Source organism: Pleurodeles waltl, chromosome 6 (genome assembly GCF_031143425.1).
Source record: "Pleurodeles waltl isolate 20211129_DDA chromosome 6, aPleWal1.hap1.20221129, whole genome shotgun sequence".
Classification (NCBI taxonomy): Eukaryota; Metazoa; Chordata; class Amphibia; order Caudata; family Salamandridae; genus Pleurodeles; species Pleurodeles waltl.
In genome coordinates, this window is record NC_090445.1 from 433,004,459 (window position 1) to 433,026,612 (window position 22,154).

Sequence of the window (22,154 nt, forward strand, 5' to 3'; positions counted from 1 at the left end):
ATGTTCCACGCAGCGCGATCGTGCTGCATTTTACATAGCGCGATCACGCTGCGTTTTCTTTTTTGCTTTGCAATGCTAATAGCTCTAACTTGAACAAATGCGAGACCTGTTGCGTTGAAAATGCTTGTTTGCCCTAGTCATAAGGTTTCCTCCACATCCCCGGGCCATACACAGGATGTGCGTGAACTTCCAAGGGGAGAAAGGGGGACTATCCTCACTATCCTATATTTAATGTATCCAAGGGCAGAGAGGTACTGCAAGATTCAAGCCAGGAGGCTTTAAGAAGAGAAGTAAAGATGTCTTGGATTTTTTCAGGTACTAAGTGCCCTCTAGTAACTGGTGGCTGGGGAGCAGCATATGTGTCCTAACTTTAAATTGGATGAGCAATGAAGGGAAACATTGGAATGTATTTGAACGCGTAAAGGTTATTTTTCATGCCGCTGACAAAGGTCATCCCATAGTCAATCATTTGGGATTGTGAATGCCAACTGGGCAGAATTCTCACCCTCACATGACTGTTTAAAAGTTGAACACAGCAGTAAACTGACAAGTTACACGTTAACCCTTTCGCAGCATCTTCTACTGGGCTGCGTAATGTTTGCACATTCTTTTTGGTAACTTTTGTCTGTAGGAGCTGCTAACAGAATTGTTTTTGTTGGAATCTGCAAATTATTAATCAGAAGGTGAAATGCATGACAAGTGTGGGAGATCTATAATTACCTGATAGAGAAGCAGATAACTGCATTTGTCCGGCATGGTGAAGTGTGGTCATTGATGCTCTAGTACGATGTGTTGTACTATAGTGTTGCAATGTGTGGTATGATGTGATGTAGTGAGATGTGTAACATATTTATGGTGTTTGATGGTATGATATGGTAATTTATGGCATGATATAATGTGAAGTGGTGAGCAGTTGTATTCAAAGGAATGATGTGGTGTTCTGCAACACAACATAATGTGATTTGGTGTTGTGTGATGTGGTTAATGGAGAATTTGTATGGCGAGTAGGGGTGGGCGGAACTTGAGGAGTTTCACTCTGTGTAACTCCATGGAAACATGAAAACTCTGCGAGTTCCATGGAGATCCATGAATAAGCGGAACTTGTTACGTCACACTGCTCATGCTGCGTTTTAGCACTGGGACCTTGTTCTGCGCTGAAAAATCATCACAAACAGCACCATACAGTGTGCCAAAGGGCGTTGCTGCTTGAGTTGCTTCTGCTGCTGTTCAAGTAGATTTTCAACTCAAGCAGCAGCTTTCTTACAGCAAATGGTCACGACCGCCCATGACCGTTCGCTCTGAGAAAATCTCACTAGTGGCCCCTAGCAGTCGAAAATTGTTCTAGGGACCCTAATTCTTGCTCACGCTTGCCAACTTACTGTTGGTGAGCCATGAGAAAAAACTGTGCATGCGCGATTGGCAGACTTTGGGTGAACTCCATGTTGCACGCATAACACGGAGTGGCCAACATTTATCATGCACTCCGAATGGTGTGTTTCTGTGTAATATAATGTAGTGAGTAGTAGTAGTATTGTATAATGCTGGGAAGTGTGATGTGGAGCAGTGCCACAGAGTTATGGGATTCTGGGCTGTGTGCTAATATGGATGATGTTGCATGAGGCACCTCTCAACTCACTGCAGTCCTTTACTGAGTCGGCTGAGAGGCGTAAGGTGAAAGCCTTCTTCGCTGGCTCTAATGACATTGCTTCATTGTACTGATTACTCTTCTAAAAAAAATAACACTAACTTGGATTCCCTTTTGTGATGACCCAGGTGACATTTTCACCTAATTAGTGAACCATATATCATTAAATGTATCATTTACCAATCCCTGGAGTGCAACCTCAACATTCCAGCGTTTTACAGTAAAAGTTAGACTTCTCTGGACAATATGGAATCAGAATCATTCACGTCTGTGCAGAAAGTGCAGAAATCACTCGGAAGAGAAAACAAATCTTCTGCCATCTGTGATCAAGACACCTTGACCATCTGGAAAAAGATACATATTGCACAACCAATACGATTTTTTATTGGAACATTGCAAGCTCTGGTAAGGCAATAGACTGCTAGAGGCCCAATAATGGTTGGTAAGGACCATCTACTCCATTGTTCTCTATTCCTCTGTTTCCTTCCTTTAGAATGTTCTACTATTAGAAGGCAGAATGTCCTAATAGCATTATAGCGCTTCTGCCTCAGCCTGTAACAGGCAAAACAGGTCCTGTCCTTTGTTATAGTCCCTGCCTCCCAGGTGGGCCTGTAACGTGGACAGTAGGACTTTAACAACCATGGTAGTCCTCGGCACCAGTCTGCAATACTACAAGTAAACCAAGATAAACATCCCAAAGCCATCAAAATAAACCTATTTCTTAAATAAGGAGAAGTAGTAGTATCACAGTCTCCCCCACAAATGATTTTGCAGGATGGTGTTGAAATCTTTCTTATTAAGTCTTGGTGGAAATGGAAATAGTCTAATTATGGAGAATAAAAATGGTGCCATTGCATCTATTAACATTCTAGTTTGTTTGATCCGCACAATAGACCCATCATAATCTAGATTGCCTCAAAAAAGCTTAAATAGTGCATTTATTATGGAGGATGTGGCGCATCTGGCACTGCACTCGCTTCTGCTGGGAAACTAGAAATCCAGTCTTTCTCCGTTAGTATGTACTACTTACTGTACAAATGTGGCCTGCAGCTACAGCGAATCTTCAGAAGACGGCAGGAACTCTCAGATTACTTTCTGCTATACCGGGGGGGGCTCCGAGAGAACTCTTATGCATGTCACTCCTTGAGGTAAAGGCACCCACACTTGTACAGACCCAACACTAAACTGCTAAATGGTAGTTTGTCCAAGCAGTATTTCAATGTTTGCTTTTTTTCTGATAGGATGGTTGCATTGCGTTTTACTTTGAGACACCTGTCTACAGCCTTACTTATTCAACTTGTAATTTTCAGCCTGCCCATCTGTTGCACCTATGGACCCTCTGCCCTCCAGGTGTCCGTTCTTTACCCGGCTTTCAGTCCAGCCTGCTTATTGTCAATACCTTTCTCTTCTGATTTACAAGGGAGGTGCCTCTTGCGCCACAACCTTTGTTCATCCTCCCAAGATTTCATCATTGCACCAGAGTCCATAGTGTTTCTGTGGTGCAAAGTGTATAGTGTGATAAGCCCTGTTTATGGTATAGCGGTTGCTGGTGTCACGTCTAGCTCTTTCCTGCAGGTGCCACCCAGGTTCATATGCCGTCGTGCAGCCATCCTGAGCAACTCTGATTCCTAATGTGAGACACACTTACTGCACAAACATCAGGATGGATGATCCTGTGCAACCACACTCCCCACAGCACATATTGTCACTCCTGTGCCTGCCCACTGCCTGACTCAGGTCATCCCTTCCTCGGTGGGTGAGTCACCCCCAGTGGCGCTGATGTCAGGAAATGCAATTCACTCACTAGACAACCTGCCAGAAACCAAAACCACGCTCCACTTTTCGTTGATAATAGCTATTTTTCTCTTCAACCCCGCTGCTAAAGAAACTATTAGCCATGTCTGGAGCATGACTCTGAACCTCACACACCTCAGGCAACATCTCCCAAACAGAGAAGCTTCTTCACCCAACTTCCATCCATGCAAAAGTGCCCAGGACCAGATGCAATCAGAAAGCTTCTTGGCCTCACTAGACTATGATGCTTCCACAGATAAAACAGTTCAAACAACCAGCCCCACCACCCATCATATTCATACTTGAGTCCTTTAAGTCAGGCTCATAGTCTGTTGAACCATCAAAACGCTGGTCTCTTGGGAGGGACATGCAACGTTCAACTGTTCCACAATATCTCAGACATCTATTCTGAAATCTGATGTTTTGCACCAAGCTTCATAGGTCAGTCAGTGAACAGCATAAAGTAGTAGCATGGAAACTCCTTGGAATATAGTTAACAACTGTGTATTTCTGAGACACCTTCCTCACTGCAAATGCTTTCTCTAATGAGACACAGGCCCGAGAGTTAATGTGTTAGATGTCGCTCACTGATAAGCAGTCTAGCTGTCCTTGGTCTCTGTACCTTGGTCTCTGTACTACTTTTATTTTTTTTTAAATGTTAGTTCAGGGGCCCTTGGTTTTTCCTAGGATCCTGTTGCCGCCAGCGCTACTGAATGCCACACTTGATGATTACTAAGGCAGTCTAGTCCTGATTCCACCTGCTGCCTTTCTTTCACCAATCTATACTCCCTGGCTCTTTATCCCACTCTTGCAGGTTCTTTGTTTTCTTCCCTGTGTTCTCCTTTTGTCACTGTTTTCTTATCTTTCTCTTCCTCCTTCCTTTCTCTGATTACTAATTTTCTCTCTCTTGCTGTGTGTCCAACTTTGATGATGTAAACAGGACCGGTCCAAGGCATGGGCCACGCATTGAGGTAATAAAAGTGGGGCCCTGCCTCCCTATGAAAGGTCATAGTAGCAGTCAGCCCCCTGCTCCTCCTGTGCCCCTCCCCCATCTGATCACATCGCAACTGTATTTTTTGAGTTAGGTGTCTTGAACTCACTGGCCCTAGGGCATGGCGGCTTTGCTGGGGTTGCAGGGAAGGTAAACAGTTGATGGGGAAGTGGGCAGCAGCAAAACCATTAACTGTGTTGGCTCGCAATGTTACCCCTCCCCCCCAAAATAAAAAAAACTGTCTGCCCTTACTGTTTTGTGTTGCCAGGCAACGGAAGATCCCTTTTGTTCTAAGGATCAGCTGGACATTATCAGGTGAGGAAAGGTGGGTTGGAGGAGGAGGGAGAGGAGAGGTCACACTGGCATAGCAGCATTGTTTAGCAAAACACACTTCCCTGTGCCTTGAAGCACTGGATCAGGCCGCAAGGTCCAGGTATAGTGCCCCTTCCCTGGGCTTTGCAGCCATTATCTAGTGCTGTGAGGCCAAAGGCAGAGGGCCTGCGCTTCTTGGCCTCGCTGAGCTACACTATTGCTGAGAAGCCCAGTGGATGAAACTCCATCCCCTAGTCATCGCAGCACATTAAGTAGTGTGATAGGCCTTTAGAAAACTGCAGAGGGCCTACTCCGGTCAACACACGAATGATAAAACAAACGTGCAGAAGTCTATATTATATGAGAAAAGTACAGGCCTTGGTTTGAACATAATGGTCAATAAGGAACGCAGGGACAGAAAGGAGAATGAGAAGAGAGGTCAGGTGCAGGGTAAAGCAGTTACGATTCAGCTTAGCATACCACAGATAACTTAGAAGGACGCACACACACAAGGGAGAGTCTGAGCCACTTTCTGATATCAGGAAAGAAGGGAAAATCATGACAGACTTGAAAGGGAGACACGGCGTTAGATGTTTGTGTTTCAAGACAGGACGTAAAACTTCAGAGACTGGTAGACGTGTAGGGAGGACATATTAATAGAGGTCACAGGGCAGGATCGAAGCACATTGTGTATGTTAGATAATATGTGCGTAATATATTTGCCATGAATGTATTTTTGTAACAAGTAGTCAGATAGTGTTTAAAGAATTCTTCTTTTGTTAATTGCAAGTGTTGTGAAGGAGGTGGATTTTAAGTGCCCACCGAGTGTATAAAAATCACCGTGTGTAAGAGCTGAGTTGAATTGTGGCTTCAGTTGCAGAACTGTGCTGTACTCCCGGCCGTATTTTATTTTGCTTATAAATGCTCAATTATTACTATAATTGTGTCACTTCGTTATTATTGATAAGAAATTCAACTACAGTAGTTATATGGAGCTAAGGAACCAAGTACAAGACCTAGGGCTTGTTGTAAATGCCGTGTTTGTGGGCAAATCACTTAAATGTTCCCATTCCTAAACAAAAAATTATCTTTTGTATTGTAATCAATACTCATGTAAAGCAATCCATAGACCTTGGGCTGACTTTGCGCTATATAACACTTTTGGAAAAAGGAAACAACACCATGCCACCTTATGTACAGGCACTAAGCACCATTCATGACCCATGACTTCCAAGATTTCAGATTGTATATGTGCTGGGACATCGTAAACCCTCCCCACCCTTGCTTTCGGAACTTTAGGAGGGTGGAGTTCTTGATGGGCCTCTTCAGTTTGCAACTCTGAAGACAGAGGCTCAGCTCATGATTAATGTGAAAGTGTAGGTGAATAAGCGAAGGGATGGATGGATAAGTGAAAGGATGAATGGATGTGTTAAAGGCTGGATGGATGTATCATGAGAGAAAGGATGGATGAGTTGAAGTGTAAATAGATGGATGGAAGGGTGGGAGGGTGCATGGGTGGATGAAAGGGTGGATAGTAGATGGGAGATACCCAGGATGGATGGATGGAAGTATGGAGTGAAATGGTAGATGATGGACAAGTGAAAGGGTGGATGAATTAATGGATGGATGACAGATGGGTAAATGAAAGTATGGCTGGATGGGTGAAAAGGTAAATGGATGGATGAGTAGATGATGGATAGGTGGAAGTGTGGATGGATGAGTGAAAGGATGAACAGAGTGAAAGGGTGGATGGAGAGATGGATGAGTGAAATGATGGATTTAAGGATGGATAGGTTTGTAAATGGTTGAATAGGTTTTGATATGGACGGGCACACGGCTGGACAGATGGATTGAATGGTGAAAGACTGAATGATAGATAAAAGAATGAATGGATGACAATGTAAATGTGAAATGGTGGACATCAGCAGTTTGATGGAAGGATGAATGGTTAGATCCTTGATTGAAGAGACAAGAGAGCTCTACTGGGAAGGGTTGCAATATCTTAATTTGCTTGTTTGGCGCCATAAGAGCTTTGAATCAAAATGGGAGGTATTTTAATTTTCTGGCTCTCCCTTGCCTTTGTGTGGTATTTCTGTGTTTGCTGTGTGTTTACGTGTGGCATTTATACATCATACATATGACATTTTGAGTGACACCCAACTGCTACTGGAATGTTATACTAGTAATTGTAAATTTTAGCATATAATGTTTTAGGTGCAAGGTTCTTATAATGCCATGAGCTTTACTTGAGATGTATATATTGTGTTTGTAGCAGTAGGCAGGTGTCAAAAATAAACTCTGTAATGGTGCATCCTCAGTGCCTTGTTTAAGAAAGCTGCATGTAAAAGTACCTTTGTGAACTGTCAGCCTGTGCAACTCTCTGAGAAGCCCCCATGATTCCATATTTTAAGCCCCACTTGCTGACACACCTATAATGCGTTCGTTCCCTTTAGTTGGTTCATCAAAGCAATCCTCCCTTTAGTACACCACAAAAGCAAGAGCTCTTTAGTAACCTCTGCGTAGCAATGCAATGCAAGAACCTCCTAATGACTCCAAGGGTACGAAACCAGTTCTCCTGTAATGAGTAAGGGGATCAGATTCCAGTTTCTAGCTAGGATGAGCAGTTGCACAGTAGTATTGATGTGAAACCTAACTGCTGATACTGTTTCTCAGTCCAGAGGCCTAAACTCTCATCTCATAGTAGCAGCAGGAATAAACATTGGTATGCTGCTGCAAAAAACACACACGCTTTTTGAACGAACTCACACCAGAGCTGTCCACTGCCTTATCCTCACAACTGACTTCACTAAAGGTTCCAAGATAAGTGCATCATCAAACTTTCTTTTCTCACCAAAGTAAAAGGGATTTTAATGAAAACATTCACTAGCACAGACTTTTACCGGAGGAGGTCTCAAGTAGCTTCTTTGTACCACATGTACGTAGTTCATTCTGCTTTTATTCCCTTCCCTTCTGGAACTTGTATTTTAATTTTTCAGTCATAAATGAGGCAGTACAAGATTCAAATGAAAGGGCTAGCTCACTTCATGGATGCCCAAGAATATTATTGGTCCTAAGATGCCACTTTCTGTGATGTCACTCTTGTGATGTCACTTCTTGTGACTTCATATACAACTTAGAGGGGCCTCACATCTTTCGTTTCTCCCAGGGCCCCAAAAGTCCTGGATGCAAAATAAAATGCCGGTCCCCAAAAATGAGCGCTGGTGCCCGCTACCTGCAATTGTAATCATTGCACTCTGTCTCTGATCAAAAGGGTTTTAGGTTTCTGTTATGAGCAGGGGCGCTTCTGATGACAAGGGCCCACCTGGCTCAAGGTTCGAGGTCTCCGGGGTTGTGTCCAGGTTAGAGGCCTGAGTGAACATTGATCAACCAGACTATAACAGTAGCTGAACGGCCAAGCGGTGTGGCTGATACCCCTGGCTCTCGCTGCTGAATGCCCATGGAGGGTTGTGGCACTCACGGGGCAGCCTCTCTTAACAGCCATAGCCTCACGGGTTACAGGTCTGTAGGCGCAGCAATAACTGGGAACTTGGTCTCTAGGAGGTGTCCCTCCTGACATCCGACACAGTCCTGCCAAGTACCACGCAGCAGGCATTAGACTAATGCAGTGGTTCCCAACCTGTGGTCCGGGGAACCCCTAGGGGTCCGCAAGGCCTCGTCAGGGGGTCCGCAACTGCTTAGAAAATGAAATAATATTAACAGGTTAGGTCCTCAGCTTTCAGTAAATACTCAATGGGGGGTCCCCAGATTCCAATATTGATTCAGTGGGGGTCCCCGGGTTCCAGTAATGATAAAGTGGGGGTCCACAGAAGTCAGAAGGTTGGGAACCATTGGACTAATGCATTTTAATGTGGTGGTCAGCATCACCGCATTAAAGTGTATTAATCGTGCATTTTGAGCGCCTTGATCACCTGCATGCCGTGAGGGGTAAAGCAGAGTGGGAGCGATCATCTGAGCTGCATTTTATTACAGCAGTGAGATGTCCGAGTGCGCTGCTTGATAATGGACAGCCTTCCCCGGGGCCACACAGGGGCAGGGCGGCACTGAAGGGATGACAGGAGCATTGTGAGCCCTTGAGTAGGGCCCCTGGGCCAGCCTGCGGTGCTCACGGCCTGCCTGCCACTCGCTGCTGCTGTGTGTCTGCTGCGCAGAGGCTGTGTGCACTGCTACTGGCCCCGAGTAAGGTATTTACTATTGTAAACGGGCAGGTACTCTCCGGTACTGAGTACCTGCACTTCTTTCATTTGAAAGGGAGAGTACCTGCACTTCTCAGCACTGCTGCAATACATTTAATGGGAGAGTACCGGATCTTCTTGGGAGCAATTAAGTACTGTATCTAGAGAGTACCTGCAGTGCTATATTTCCATTTAAAGCACTGATAAATACAAAATAGTATCACTGAAGCTGTCTGATACATGACAAACAGACCTGATAAACATTAATTTAATTTAATTTGCGGCCCAAATGATGGACGACAGAGACTCATGGGAAGACGTTTGGGAGTCATCACAGGAAACAAGCAGCGGAGCATCTGCGTCAAGTGACATGCACGTATCCCACCCCTGGTTTGTGGGCTCATGGACAGCGGCTTTCTAATTGTACCAGAACTCGCCAGCCTTTGGAATTGTGTTTGGTTTGGTTGGTGGTTGAAGGTCAGAACCCGGTCAGCGCCCAATGTGGCCCCTTGTGGCCCGAGGGTTTAAATAAAGGAGAATTTGCCGCTCATAGGAATCCTGCAGTTACCCACCACTCTGAGTGTCTCGTCTCCATTCTTTGGCTACCAGGGCCACAATGAGGCCTAGCACGTGGGTACCTGACATCGCTTCCACCTCATAGAGCCCCTGCAACCCAGGGCCTTACACTGGCGATGAGGGAGAGAGTGGCCCGGCGTGCGCCCCTCTATGTCCCTGCTGCGGCAGGCGGAAGAGTGTGACTGTCCGGTCATCCTAGAATGGTGGCAGTGTGATTGAGCCGAAGGTTACGGCTCCGAGGGTGTTGGAGCAAGAGAGGGCACAGCAGCATGCAGCACCGGCCCGAGGTTGCCGTGTGAGAAGAAGAAGACCAAGGCCCTTCGCATGACAGCCACAAGGTGACAGGATGGTGAAACAAGAACATCTGACGAATGGGTAGGAGACAGTTCCATGTAACAACACTGGCATTTTGCACACAGCAAGAGGAGAGAAGGGACAAAAGGCAACAAGCACTAGCTAAAGCAAAGAGAAAGAGAGCAAAAGGGTGGAAGAGATGCAAGCAGCGCGCAAGTGAAGTCGGATGAGGGCGCTTGGTGAAGCACACTGTCGGAAGGACAGCACAATGCACCAGACGGCCTACTGCAAGGTGGTAGTGCACACACAGCAATACCCACTTTGCCACCATTCAGTCAGCTAGAGGACTCAGTGACCCCCGTGCCGCGGTGGTGTAAGTGGCTTGGGAGGCTACCTAACTATTTTGGGGCAACACTTGAGACAGACAACACCATGAAGAGATCTCTCATGCTGCACATGGGTTCCAGGAAAACCGAGACGGGGCAGGTGATGCCGCAAACTTCGGACAGGTCCCAACTCAGTAGGACCTCCGTTACTTGGTGCTTTACCTGATGCGGCCCATCCACTAGTATGAGGAGGGTCCCTGCATTGTACTAATATTCCTTATTATAGGTTATATTTACACATAGGATTAGGTAGTTTAGGTCCTGAAGAATCGCGTTAGATCCATAGGACATCAATAGCGAGAAACATGTTGACCTTCTGGTGAATCGTACAGGGGATCCTGTGCGTACAATTCCTAACCTCAAATTGAGTGAGGAAGTGAATAATTTTTTGGGGAGCGTAGACCTTGTTCTTTTCTCTCCCCGCTCTTTGGTTTTAATCATGACAGTGGTTGGATTATTTAATAAAATTTGCCTAACCTCTAGTTATTTTTAAATAGAATTTTTCCAATCCTATACCCTATTCTTTCTAAACCGGGCATATATCTCAAAAGATCTCCGGCAAAGAGCCCCCCTTGAGGGGCCCGTCAGGCATTGCAGCGCCGGCCTGACGTGGAGCAAAGCCCGAGGATGAAGCATGTCACCTTTGGTGAGTGAGGGCTCTTGTTCCAAAATAATTAATTTTCCAGGGACCTGGCTTTCTTTCTTCTTTCTTCTCTCTTTTTTACGATCTTTTCCTTAGATCAGGACCCAATGTGGTTTTCCTGATTATACTTACGTTGTGGAACTGTGTATACCTTGTTTTTGTACATGTATTGGGAGCTCTATACACAGGACCAGGATTTTTCTATCCAAATCTCCCTTTTTCCAAACCCCTCTTTTAGTTGTTTTTTGAGGAACTATGTGACTTATTTGAAGGCCTACCCAACACCAGGGCAGAGGACAATTTTGAGGCAGCAGTGGTGGCACTCAGCATATATTTTGGCCTCCAAATAAACCTTGTCTTCAAGAGGTTCAAGCTGAGACAAGCTCGCCAGGAAGAGGAGGAGTCCGTGGCCATCTTTTTCGCGCGACTGCTGATACTAGCCAGCACGTGCACAGGCATAGATAAGCAGGATGAGGAAGATTATTCTACAACAACCAGGGATATCACTGGACGACATCCTAATACTGGCCAGATCACAGGAGCTGGCTGACTGCAAGGCCGAAGAAATGGAAACTGCCCTCGCGCGGCAAGCATCCACCAAGGTGAAGGAGGAAAGGGTTGAAGTTTTGCACCGACTGCCCCCCAAGAACAAGTACGAAGGCGGGAGTCGAAGAAGTGAGGGGTGTGTGGCAACTGCAGCCTTCCCCAACACACACTGCGATGGTGCCATGCTCAAGGGAAGCAATGCCTGAAATGCAGAATAACCAACCATTTTGCAAACGCCTGTCGCTCTACAAACAGCAAGTGGGGCCCCAAGGCCAAAGGCAAGTCGATGGGAACTGTAAGGCTGCTGTCGCTACAAGGGGTACCCGACCTGAGAGACCTGGCTGCCGATGAGGGTGACGGCAACTGGCGAGAGGAGGATGATGAAATTTTCCTGATATCAGTAGCTGGCAGAAGTAATCAAAAGAAAAGACCGCCTCCAATGTGCCAAGTAACTGTAAATGGGGTTGAAATCACCGCACTTATTGACACAGGAGTGACAGTGAAAGTCATTGATGCAGAGCAGTTGCAGAAAATAAAGGCACTGCCACCAATATCGCCGACCAAAGCAAATATATATACCCATGAAGACAATAGGCCGATTCCCCTGCGCGGAGTCCTCTAGGTGGAGATAAGTCATGGCAGTTTTAGAGAACGTACCAAGTTTCACGTAACAGAGGGGCACACCAGCACACTACTAGGGCGTCACACAGCTGAGGATTTGGGGTTAGGTTTTTTTGTTCGTCAAATTCACCAGCACCATATGGACGACATATTGAAAGACTTTCCTGAACCATTCAAGGGTTTAGGTTGCCTGAAGGATGTCGAAGTGAAGCTACACATTGACCAGACTGTCAAGCCGTAGCCCTACTCCACCGGAGAGTTCCATTCCATCTCCACTCCCCAAGTTGAAAAAGAGCTAGAGTACCTTGAAAAGGAGGGCAAGATTGAAACAAGTATCCGGTCCTACACCCTGGGTATCCCCGTTGGTGATAGCGCCCAAACCAAAGCAGCCCGGTGCTGTGCGGCTCTGTGTAGACATGCGACTGCCAAATAAGGCAATCAAGCGAGAGAGACACATCACCCCTACGATAGACAAAATAGTGACTGACTTAAATGGGGCCCGATGGTTCTCAAAGCTCGATTTTAACTCGGTACCATCAAGTGTGGCTGGAGGAATCATGCTGTATATCACAACTTTTTCCACCCACATCGGGCTGAGAAGATTCAAATGCCTCAGTTTCGGTGTTTGCTCCGCAGATGAGATTTTCCAGGAGGCTGTACGAGAAGCCCTGTCAGGACTCATAGGGGTGACCAACATGAGTGATGATATTTTGATATACGCAAAAACCCTGGAAGAACACCATGTATGCCTGAGAGCCACGTTACAGCACCTCGCAGAGAGGGGGCTGACGTTATACCAAAGAAAATGTAAGTTCTGTGCCAACGAAACTGAGTTCTTCGGATACCGCTTTTTGGAGAAAGGTCTTCAAGTGGACCCCACTGAAGTACAGGCCAATAGGACAGCTGAAGAACCTTTGGTGCCTCTCTTTGCCGGCATGGCCCGGAATGGACCGTCGAGAATTGAGCGATGGGCCGTTAAGCTGCAGCAGTACACGTTTGAAGTGATCTATCCGCCCGGTGCCAACAATCTGGCGACCTACCTGTCATGCCACCCGCTGGCAGCTAAAGCAGACCCCCACCAAGAGGAAGACTCAGAAGCGAAAGCGCTTGTCCAGATGGTGGTAGAATCTGTCTGCACCCGAACACTAACACTGGATGAAGTTGCAACCGTGTCTCGAAAAGACGTGGGGTTGCAGAGGGTGGTGGTGGAAGCACTTCAAGGTAGGAAATGGAAGAACTTTCTCTAAGGAGTGCAGGAGCTGACGCCGGATGAGCAAGAGAGGCGGCAGTAGATGTGGAGAATTCAGGGAGAGCTGAGTGAAGGTCCAGACGGATTCATTCCGAGAGGATACCAAATTGTACTCCCCGCGAACCAATGGTCCCGCACTGTCGAACTAGACCACCAAGGCCATCAAGTCACCACCAAGACCAAGGCGGGGCTCCGGAGTCAGGTGTGGTTCCCAGGGATGGACCGTGAGGAGGTGCCATGCCTGCCTCATTACCAGGTTAGACCCTCCCGCAGCTCCAGTCATCACTGAAGAAGCCGCAACGGAACCTTGGTCATCCATAAGTATAGACTTTGGTAGTTTCCCAGACAACCGTGTGACCTTGGTGGCCATGGACAGCCTTTCCAAATTTCTTGTGGTAGAGCTGGTGAAGTCGACGGCCTTTGAGTATTTCCTGCCCGCTCTGGAGAAGATCTTTGCCTTGATGGGGCTACCACGAGTAGTCAAGACTGGCTATGGACCCCCTTTCAGGGTCAGGAGTTTCAGAGGTACTTACATCGACTCAACATTAAACATATGCAGATAGCACCCAGTGGCCTCAGGCAAATGGAGAGGTCGAACTATTTATGTGCACCTTGAACAAGGCCCTCCGGATAGGACTCCACAAGTCGGAAGACTTGGGATGTTGCGTGCACCAATTCCTCAGAGCCTATTGCTAGACTCCCCACAGCCCCACTGAGTGTGTCCCAAGTGACTTACTGATGCGGCAGACTGTGAGGGACCTTCTCCCGGCGGGGCCCACATGGAAACCCGGCCAAGATGGACATCCGGGCAGGCCAGCTGAGGAGAAAACATCCCAATGACCGCACATTCTGACCTCGATGAACAAAGAGCTTCGATCTGTGAGAAGGGGATAACGTAGTTATCAAAAGTCAACATCCAGGAGGCAAGTTCCGCACCCCGTTTGAGGAAGAGGTATGAAAGGTGGTGCAAACGAAGGGAACCCTGGTGACAGTGAGCAGGAACGGCCAAGAGGTAACATGCAACGTGTCCTGGTTCAAGAAGGTCAGCATGAGGGGCTGAGAAGAAGACGGTCCGGAGATAGAGGCTCCGTGGAGCCCAGTGGGAGATGGAGCGGCCGAGTCAACGACAAGAGCTGGGGTTTCTGGCAGGTGTCAAGAGGGTCCGGGCGTGGAGACCTCTCAGAAAGGCATTGACAGACTGAGTCCAGCGCCAGGGAGGGAAGAGAGACTGAGTGGGCATCCTTATCAGATGAGGGCTAGCCCCTAACCAAATCAGCAGCTACAAGACTTTGGCCCTCATTATGAACACGGCGGTCGAAACCGCCGTGTTCATGCTGGCGGTCAAACTACTGACCGCCAGCGGTCCTGGATCCCCACCGGACGTATTAGGAACATTCCTCTGGGCTGGCGGGCGGAAACATTGTTTCTGCCCGCCAGCCCACAGGAATGCCTGGTCGGGACATTGACGGTGGCGGCACATGGAGCCGCCACCAATGCCTCTGTGCGGCGGGTGTAGCTGCACCCGTTGCGCAGATCACCTGTGCGATGGGGCACTGCACAGGGGCCCCGGGGCACCCCCTCCGCCAGCCTTTCTCTGGCGGGTTTTCCCACCAGGGAAAGGCTGGAGGATTAGGGATCATTATCCGAGGGGCAGCACTACTGCCCTGTCGGATAATGATTCCGACCACCACCAGGCTGCCTGACGGAGGCAGCCTGACGGTGAGTGAGGGCTGCCGATGGCGGCACTCATGATGTTCTTTATGTGGCTGTGTGGCCTGCCATGCCGGCTGGCGGGCCACACTGCCAAGTACATAATGACCATCTTTGTGTGTTCCTGAACTGAAGTCCTCCAGCGTGGTATGGTGTGTTTTTTATTATAAGTTGTACCTCTGTTGTTTTTCAACTTTAGAAAGGTGGGAAGGGATGTAGTAAACCACCCGGTCACACCCGCGTGACCGATAGCACACACCTCGAGGGCCGGGTGCGGCCCGAGGGTTTAAATAAAGGAAGATTTGCCACTCGTGGGAATCCTGCAGTTACCCACCACTCTGAGCGCCTCGTCCCCATTCTTTGGCTGTCAGTGCCACAGTGAGGCCTAGCACGTCAATACCTGACGTCACTTCCACCCCGTAGAGGCCCCGCAGCCCAGGGCCCTACATACCCGACCAGGCCCCCAGCACTTGTTGCTGCCGACCGGGCCCGGAGGGATTCACTACAGGACAGGAGAATGTGTTCGGCCTCCTCCGGGCCTACACGTGCTGCAGCCCAGCTCCGTCCCAGCCCAGCCCCGTGTCTTTGCCGTCCTTCCCGGGGGTGTCTGCTCACTGGCTGGCTTGAGTCTGAGAGCAGGTGCTCTGCGCTGAGAGTCTTTACAAAGCGCAGGTGCGGCTCTCCGACTGGTGAGAATTTCCAGCAGCTGTCTGCAGCCAGGTCGTGTGACAGCCACTTCAGGGGCCCAGGCATCGGCAGCAGGTTGCGTGTATTTTTCCAGCTGCACCACCCTCTGACTCATAGCCAGACTTAGTAAGTGTAAAAAATTAAACCTTGCAGTATTGATTACAGATGTTCCCGTGTGTTAAGGTCGGAGTTTTCTCTACTGGCAATTGTCTCGCCTTTAATTACCAGCATATGTGCAAACTGCATTTTATGAGGTCAGATAAATGAGTTACTTTTCTCACAGAGATTTTGTGAAACGTGTATTTATAAATAATATGAGTTTAAATCACCTAACAGTGGGGCTGAATTCCTTGGGTGTCCAGGAGTTTTCGGACAACAATAAAAAGATAACTCTGGTGAATAATGTTTCTTGGGAAGCAACATCAGCATTTAATTTAGTGCCAGTTTTCATTCATAAAGTGGCGCAGAGGGTTAATATGCCGATTCACACTGATCTCAGAAGGCACGCATGTATGGGCCATATTAAAAGAGACACAGAATGGCAGGTTGCAACAAGTTTCAAAAGCTCTTCACACGTGTCATTTATGTACAGAGAAACTGGACACTAACACGCAAACTTTTAACCCGGATTAGAACGAGGAGAATGTTTACATTCCTTAGATGTCACTTCCAACTTCATAAATTCAGCATGCGTACACGTGTATTATGGTCTTATATGAGCGTTCCCAAGGTAGAAATGCAAGTGAAAGGTGTGGATCAGATGCTCACAAATGTGCAACACTTTAGCTCAGTCGCCGAGTCTGTCAGCTGTTGTGACTAGTATCATTATCTAATTTATCAGCAGGCTGAGGTAGCTAAGACCCGTGTTGGGGCCTCTCTCACATCCTGTTTCAGTTTGGTTGCAGTTGGTCCCACGTGGAGCCCTCCTGCCCTTCCGTTTCTGGTGGTTTGGCAGTTTAAGATCTTCTTAGAGTTTCTCTTTGTTCAAATGGGTGTAATTTCTGATGTTTATATGTTTTCACTGCTTGATTTTTGCTCACCAGAAAGTTTCACTCATGGTCATTGAAATGTCACTCATAATTACACTGAAATTAGGAAAATGTCACTCATAAGCAATCTGAAACTTTGGCAGCTATGTGGACACCAGCAGCAACTGGGGGCAGCTCTAGAGTCCGAAGGTCTAAATATATATCATAAACAAAGAACCCCGTCACCAGCACCCGTGAGCAGCAGATCTCCTGGCCAGGAACGCACCCCCCTAATGTGTTCACTGACCGGCTCAGACATGCAGACAGCACGCTCATGCACCATCTACTACCGGACACCCTGGCTTGCATCCAGGGCCAAAAGTACATAACATGAAAGCAAGGAAAGGAACAAAACAAAAAAAACTACACGCTCAGTGCCTAATTTGTAAATAAAAACGTGCCGGTTCCCAAAGCCCTCCTCTTAAACACGTGGCTGCTGCGATTAAATGTGCGAACACGGAATACTGAGGCAGCGTAATCCTGAAGCCATCTCGGTCCTCTTCAATCCATTTAAAGCCACTCCCTGCCCCTTAAGCTCACTCTTGCAGCTTTCTGCTTTCTACCACTGTGACGCCTTTTTGTTGTTCTCTTCCTCTGTCTTTCCCATATGTGTCTTTTGCTTGTAGTAAATGCTTGAGTCAAAAAATAAGTGCCAGCCCTTAAAAATAAGTGCCAGTGCTCTGCACCGGAAACAACAAGCACAAATTAAGCACTGCCCACGCTTCCTCCCTTAGCCACAGGTACACAGTAGCACAAGAGAAAAAGGTGAATAGGAAAAAAAAAAGAATTATACTGGATAAAGTCAGGCTTGGCACTGAACTTACAGGGCCTGCTTAAGCCCGAGCTCAGTGCTCCACTAACCCCTTCTTACTGCATTCCAGCACAGTATTATTAGCATTTCGTTCATTGCCTATAGTCATCCATTCATCATTCTGCCAGGGCGCTTCAACCTTTCATGTAATCTTCCACTCTCCATTCCAACGTCTCTTCATCTATCACTTGAAAAAGATGCTCCTCATTCATGAAATCCAACTTAGGCCCAAATCTGCTAAAGGTCTGAGCTAGTGCTTGCATGGCGCAAGCAGCAGTTTGGGTGTACACCCTTCTAATAAATGTGTTTTCTTGCAAATTGTTTGTACAGGTGCTTTCAGTCAGGTACGGTGAGGTGGCTGTCAGGTTTCACCTAGGATTCATAGGTGCACACACAGACAAAAACATACACACACTCACTCTGCCTCTCATCTATGTTTTGAAGTTCTTAAAACTTTTGGTTATTTTACAACATATTGGGCCAGATGTACAAAGCATTTTTTAGGCTGCAAACGTCTGGGTGGCACTAGAAAATACCTTTTATAATGTACAAAATCCAAAATGTGATTTGGTATCTTGTTACTGAATCGCATTTTGCATTTGCAATTTGGTATTTGTAAGGGGTGTGTTTAGGGCGTCCCCTCCAAATACTGAATTGGTACAGCATGTATTACTGTTTTGCGACCGAATTCTGGTAGCAAAACAGAAATATTTTACCACCAAGTTAAAACTGGTGGTGACCCATTCGCAAAGGGTAAGGAGTCCCTTGGGGACCCCTTCTCCTTTGAGAGTATTAAAAAAAATGTTTTAACCGTAGGCAGCGGTCCTAATGGATAACAAATTGTGACCTACCTCATTAATATGCATGAGGTAGGTCTGTTTGTGACCCACGAGGAATATTGTTTCATACATTGGGAATACCAATAACCTACTTGCAATTCAGTGAGAATTGCAACTACAAAATCAGTATTACTAATGTTGGTACATCTAGCCTCTTGTCTTTTAAGTAACCCTAACAATCCACACTGCTTGCCCCTTGAGCCCCCTCATGCACTACCTCTCAAATAATGTATTTTAACATGATATGCCAGTGTGATTGTTGTGAAATTTGTACATGAACAACCCTCCCTCTCTCCCCACCTTACTGACCAAGCTCCACCCATGGGCAGATGTACTTCAGTGAAGCCCAATTAGAGGGGCAGGATTAAGCGATAAAGTGCCAGCGTTCCATTGAGTCCCGATAAATGCCGATATGCCCAAGCTACAGAGGCTTTGGCAGAAGTATTGATCTGGCACTGATTAGGCCTTTGGTAGCACAGAGCTGGCAGGGATGGCTTATAAGACACTTCTTGGGGTCCTGTGGCAACTGCTGCTTCACAAGGACAGTCTCTGTGCTTTACATTACTAGTACTAGGTCTGGGAGCTGCTAGCTCTCTGTTGTGGAGGGGTGACTCTGGCAGCCCCCTTGGGGCAGCGCTAAACAATCAGTATTTGTAGAGCGCATCACGGTCACCCCTGGGGGTATCTGGGCGCTAGGTTTCATCAAAGAGTTAGGCCTTATGTATCTTTCTGAAGTCCGCAAAGGAGGGTGACATTCGAAGGTGGAGAGGCAAGTCATTGCAGGTCTTGACAGCTATATGGGAGAGCAAGCAGCCACCGCTTTTGCTGTGACGGATTAGGGCTGTGTGTGCATGTGCAAGAGAGGCGGAGCGCAGGTGTCTGGTTGGTTGGTGGAAGTTCAATCGATGGTTGATGTAGGGCAGTCCTTGATCATGCAAGGCTTTGTAGGTGTGCGTTAGGATGTTGAATTGGCATCTCTTCTGGATGGGGAGTCAGTGGAGGATTTGAGGTGGGGGTGATGTGGGCTCGTCTGGGGAGATTCTGAGTCTCTTGAGGAGTTGGGTGGAGATGCCGAAGTAGAGTGCGTTGCTGTAGTCGAGGAGGCTGGTGACAAGGGCCTGGATGACGTTTTTTCTGGTATTGACAGGGATCCATCTGAAGATTCTGTGGAGCATGCGGAAGTGACTCCTGTGATTTGCCGCTTCATGGTCAGTTTGCTGTCCAGGATGATGCTAAGGTTGCATGAGTGGTCTGTTTGGCGTGGGGGTGGGTCAGAGCTGGCTGCCCACCATCTGTGGTGCCAAATGGATGTGTTTCTCCTGTTGATCAGTATTTCAGTTTTATCAGAGTTGAGTTTGAGGCAGTTGGCTCTCATCCAGTTGGCTACGTTGGTCATGGCATTGCAGAAGTTTGTTCCGGTGATAGTGGGGTCTTCAGTGAGCGAGAGGATGAGCTGTGTGTTGTCTGCGTAGGATATGATGTTGAGGCCATGGGATCTGATGATATCCGTGGGGGGGGTAGGGTCATGTAGATGTTGAAAATCGTGGGACAGAGGGATGATCCTTGTGGACACCGCATATGATGAACTTGGGTTCGAAGACGACAGCATAACAGCATCACAGTTTTTCATTTTTTTGTGCTGAAGGGAGACAGCAGGAGAACTTTCTCCACTATTTGCTCATCTCCCAGTGCAATGAAAGATAATCACAGACAGTCTGTCACCAAATATAAACAGTGACTGTGGTTTTGTATAGCGGTTGCAACTGCAGATTTGTCATCTCGCAGCTTTTCAAATATAAGTGTTACTAGGACTCACTGTAATAGTATTAATTGTATCGACCGCGAAAGTATGAAGGTTGGAGTCGACCCGGCCGGATTAGAATTTATGACGTGGCGCTCATACACCTGTCACCAGCAAGCAGTAACCTCACAACAGCATTTTGCAATCTGTATGTGTGTAGAGGGAAAGGTTAGAGACAGGAGTTACAGATCCCACACGAGTAAAGGGCTGAATGGGGAATGTGTTTGTGTGGGGGCGGGGGTGGGCGGTTGATATATACAGGTGCAGGTGGTTCACATACCTTGGTCTGTACTCGCTGCAGGTCCCACTCCGGCCTCAGCGCCTGGATAAGCTTCAAAGCTCCCGGTAGCACGTCATCTTCGTCCACAGAGATGCTGAGGCACTGGGGGGCGACGCTGCCCTCGGGGAGGGGTAGCTCGGTGCCCGACATGTCCAACTACTTGCGAAGCAGCCCGCGTTTGCAGCCTGGCACTTTCTCCCGGTGGGTGACCAGTGAACCCCACTGCAGTCCAGTGCCGCCTTCTCGGAGTTCAGTTAACTTATTACACCGAGGCCGACCCGTCCTCCTGCTGGGAGGGGAGGATGGTGGGATTGGTGGGAGGTGGGGGAGTGTGGGAGGCGGAGTGAGGAGAGAAGACGTTGCAAACTCGTTCACAAACTATCAGTCATCCGCCCCCCCAGGGGAGGAGTACGCCTCACTCAGCAACACCACGCGCACCCACATTCGCCCCCAGCAACCGAAGAGCGTCATCCGCACTCTCTGCGGCGGCTAGAGAGGGGAAGGGGCACGGCACCGAATGTATGAATGAATTAATGCATATCTGCACCGGGACCGGATAGCAGAGGGGATGCATATTGATCTATAGCTACCTCTACAGATAGGGGTTCACATAGGTTATCTTTAATAATGACAACTCTTATATTTTTCAACAATAAACACGTTTGCAGATTTCTTCGGGGATTAAACAGTTAACAAAGTTAAACGTGTGGGATCAAAGTATCACGAGAGAAAGCGTCGCGGAGTTTGACAGCCAGTGAACTCGGTTTTACAGCGGTCTAATCTATGTTATCTCGTGGGAGGCCGAGAATACAAACGTGCACCTCGCTTCTGTTTTTAAGAATGTGCTTGAGGTGATGGAGTAGCTCAGTGGGTTAATGCACCTGCTTGCAGAGATCATTGTGTAGCCTGCAGGTGTATTGTAACATTTGTACTGGGTTTACTGCGCCATGTGGGGTGCTGAACCGAGTACCCGTCAAGATACAAAGCTTCACCGTGTAGGGTGGGCGGTTTCCTATGTAACAAAGAGTCATATTTAAGAGCTCCGCCATAGTGTCATTTTGTTATGCTAAGGCGGCGTTTAAGTGGCTTTTCTGCTGAGACATATTTACAAAGTGGTACAATGCTTGCATTGCACCACTTTGTAACCCCTTGCGCACGTTATCCTTGCATCAGGCATAATGTAAGCGGGGGGGCGTTCCGGCACTACGAGGCCCGCAAAAATGGCGCAGTGAAATGTAAAAGATTTTTGGTGTAATTTTCAATGCCTGCTCAGAGCAGCGTTAGAATGACGCTCCCATAGTAATCTATGGGCCTCCTTGCACTTTGCTGCACTAGCGTGAACATTTTTGAAGCTAGTGTAGCAAAGCACCACAATTGCGTCAAAAATATTGACGCTATTGTGCTAACAACCGCCATGGTGTGCCTTATTATAAATATGGCACAACTATGGTGTCATTGGGTGCCAGTAGGGGAGTGCAAGAAAAGTGTTTCCATGTTGTGCGTGATGACTACGAGGTGCAGTTATTGTGCTGTGAGTTACAGCGCCTGGAGGTATGATGAATGAGGAAGTGGGAGAGTTAGACCCACGTACAATTCAGCCGATCAGCACATTACAAACTGTGAGGGGAAATTATCACAGCTAGTAGTTTTTACCAAAACAAATTTCAGCAGGTAATTGCTGTCAAAGGTTGCAGGGGAAATAGCACATTTACATCTTACAATGGATGGTAATTCCTGCTGCAGTATCA

The 22,154-nt window shown here is 47.4% G+C and overlaps 1 protein-coding gene across 1 annotated transcript in view; it reads right to left on the reverse strand.

Annotated features, from left to right (window-relative positions):
* ETNK2 (ethanolamine kinase 2) overlaps window positions 1–20,719 on the reverse strand; it is a 115,990-nt gene extending 95,271 nt beyond the window's left edge. Inside the window, exon 1 of the mRNA XM_069238491.1 lies at window positions 20,407–20,719. Coding sequence (XP_069094592.1) covers window positions 20,407–20,556 — 150 coding nt within the window. The 5' untranslated portion in view covers window positions 20,557–20,719. The remainder of the gene's footprint in view (window positions 1–20,406) is intronic.
* Window positions 20,720–22,154: the final 1,435 nt, after the last annotated feature.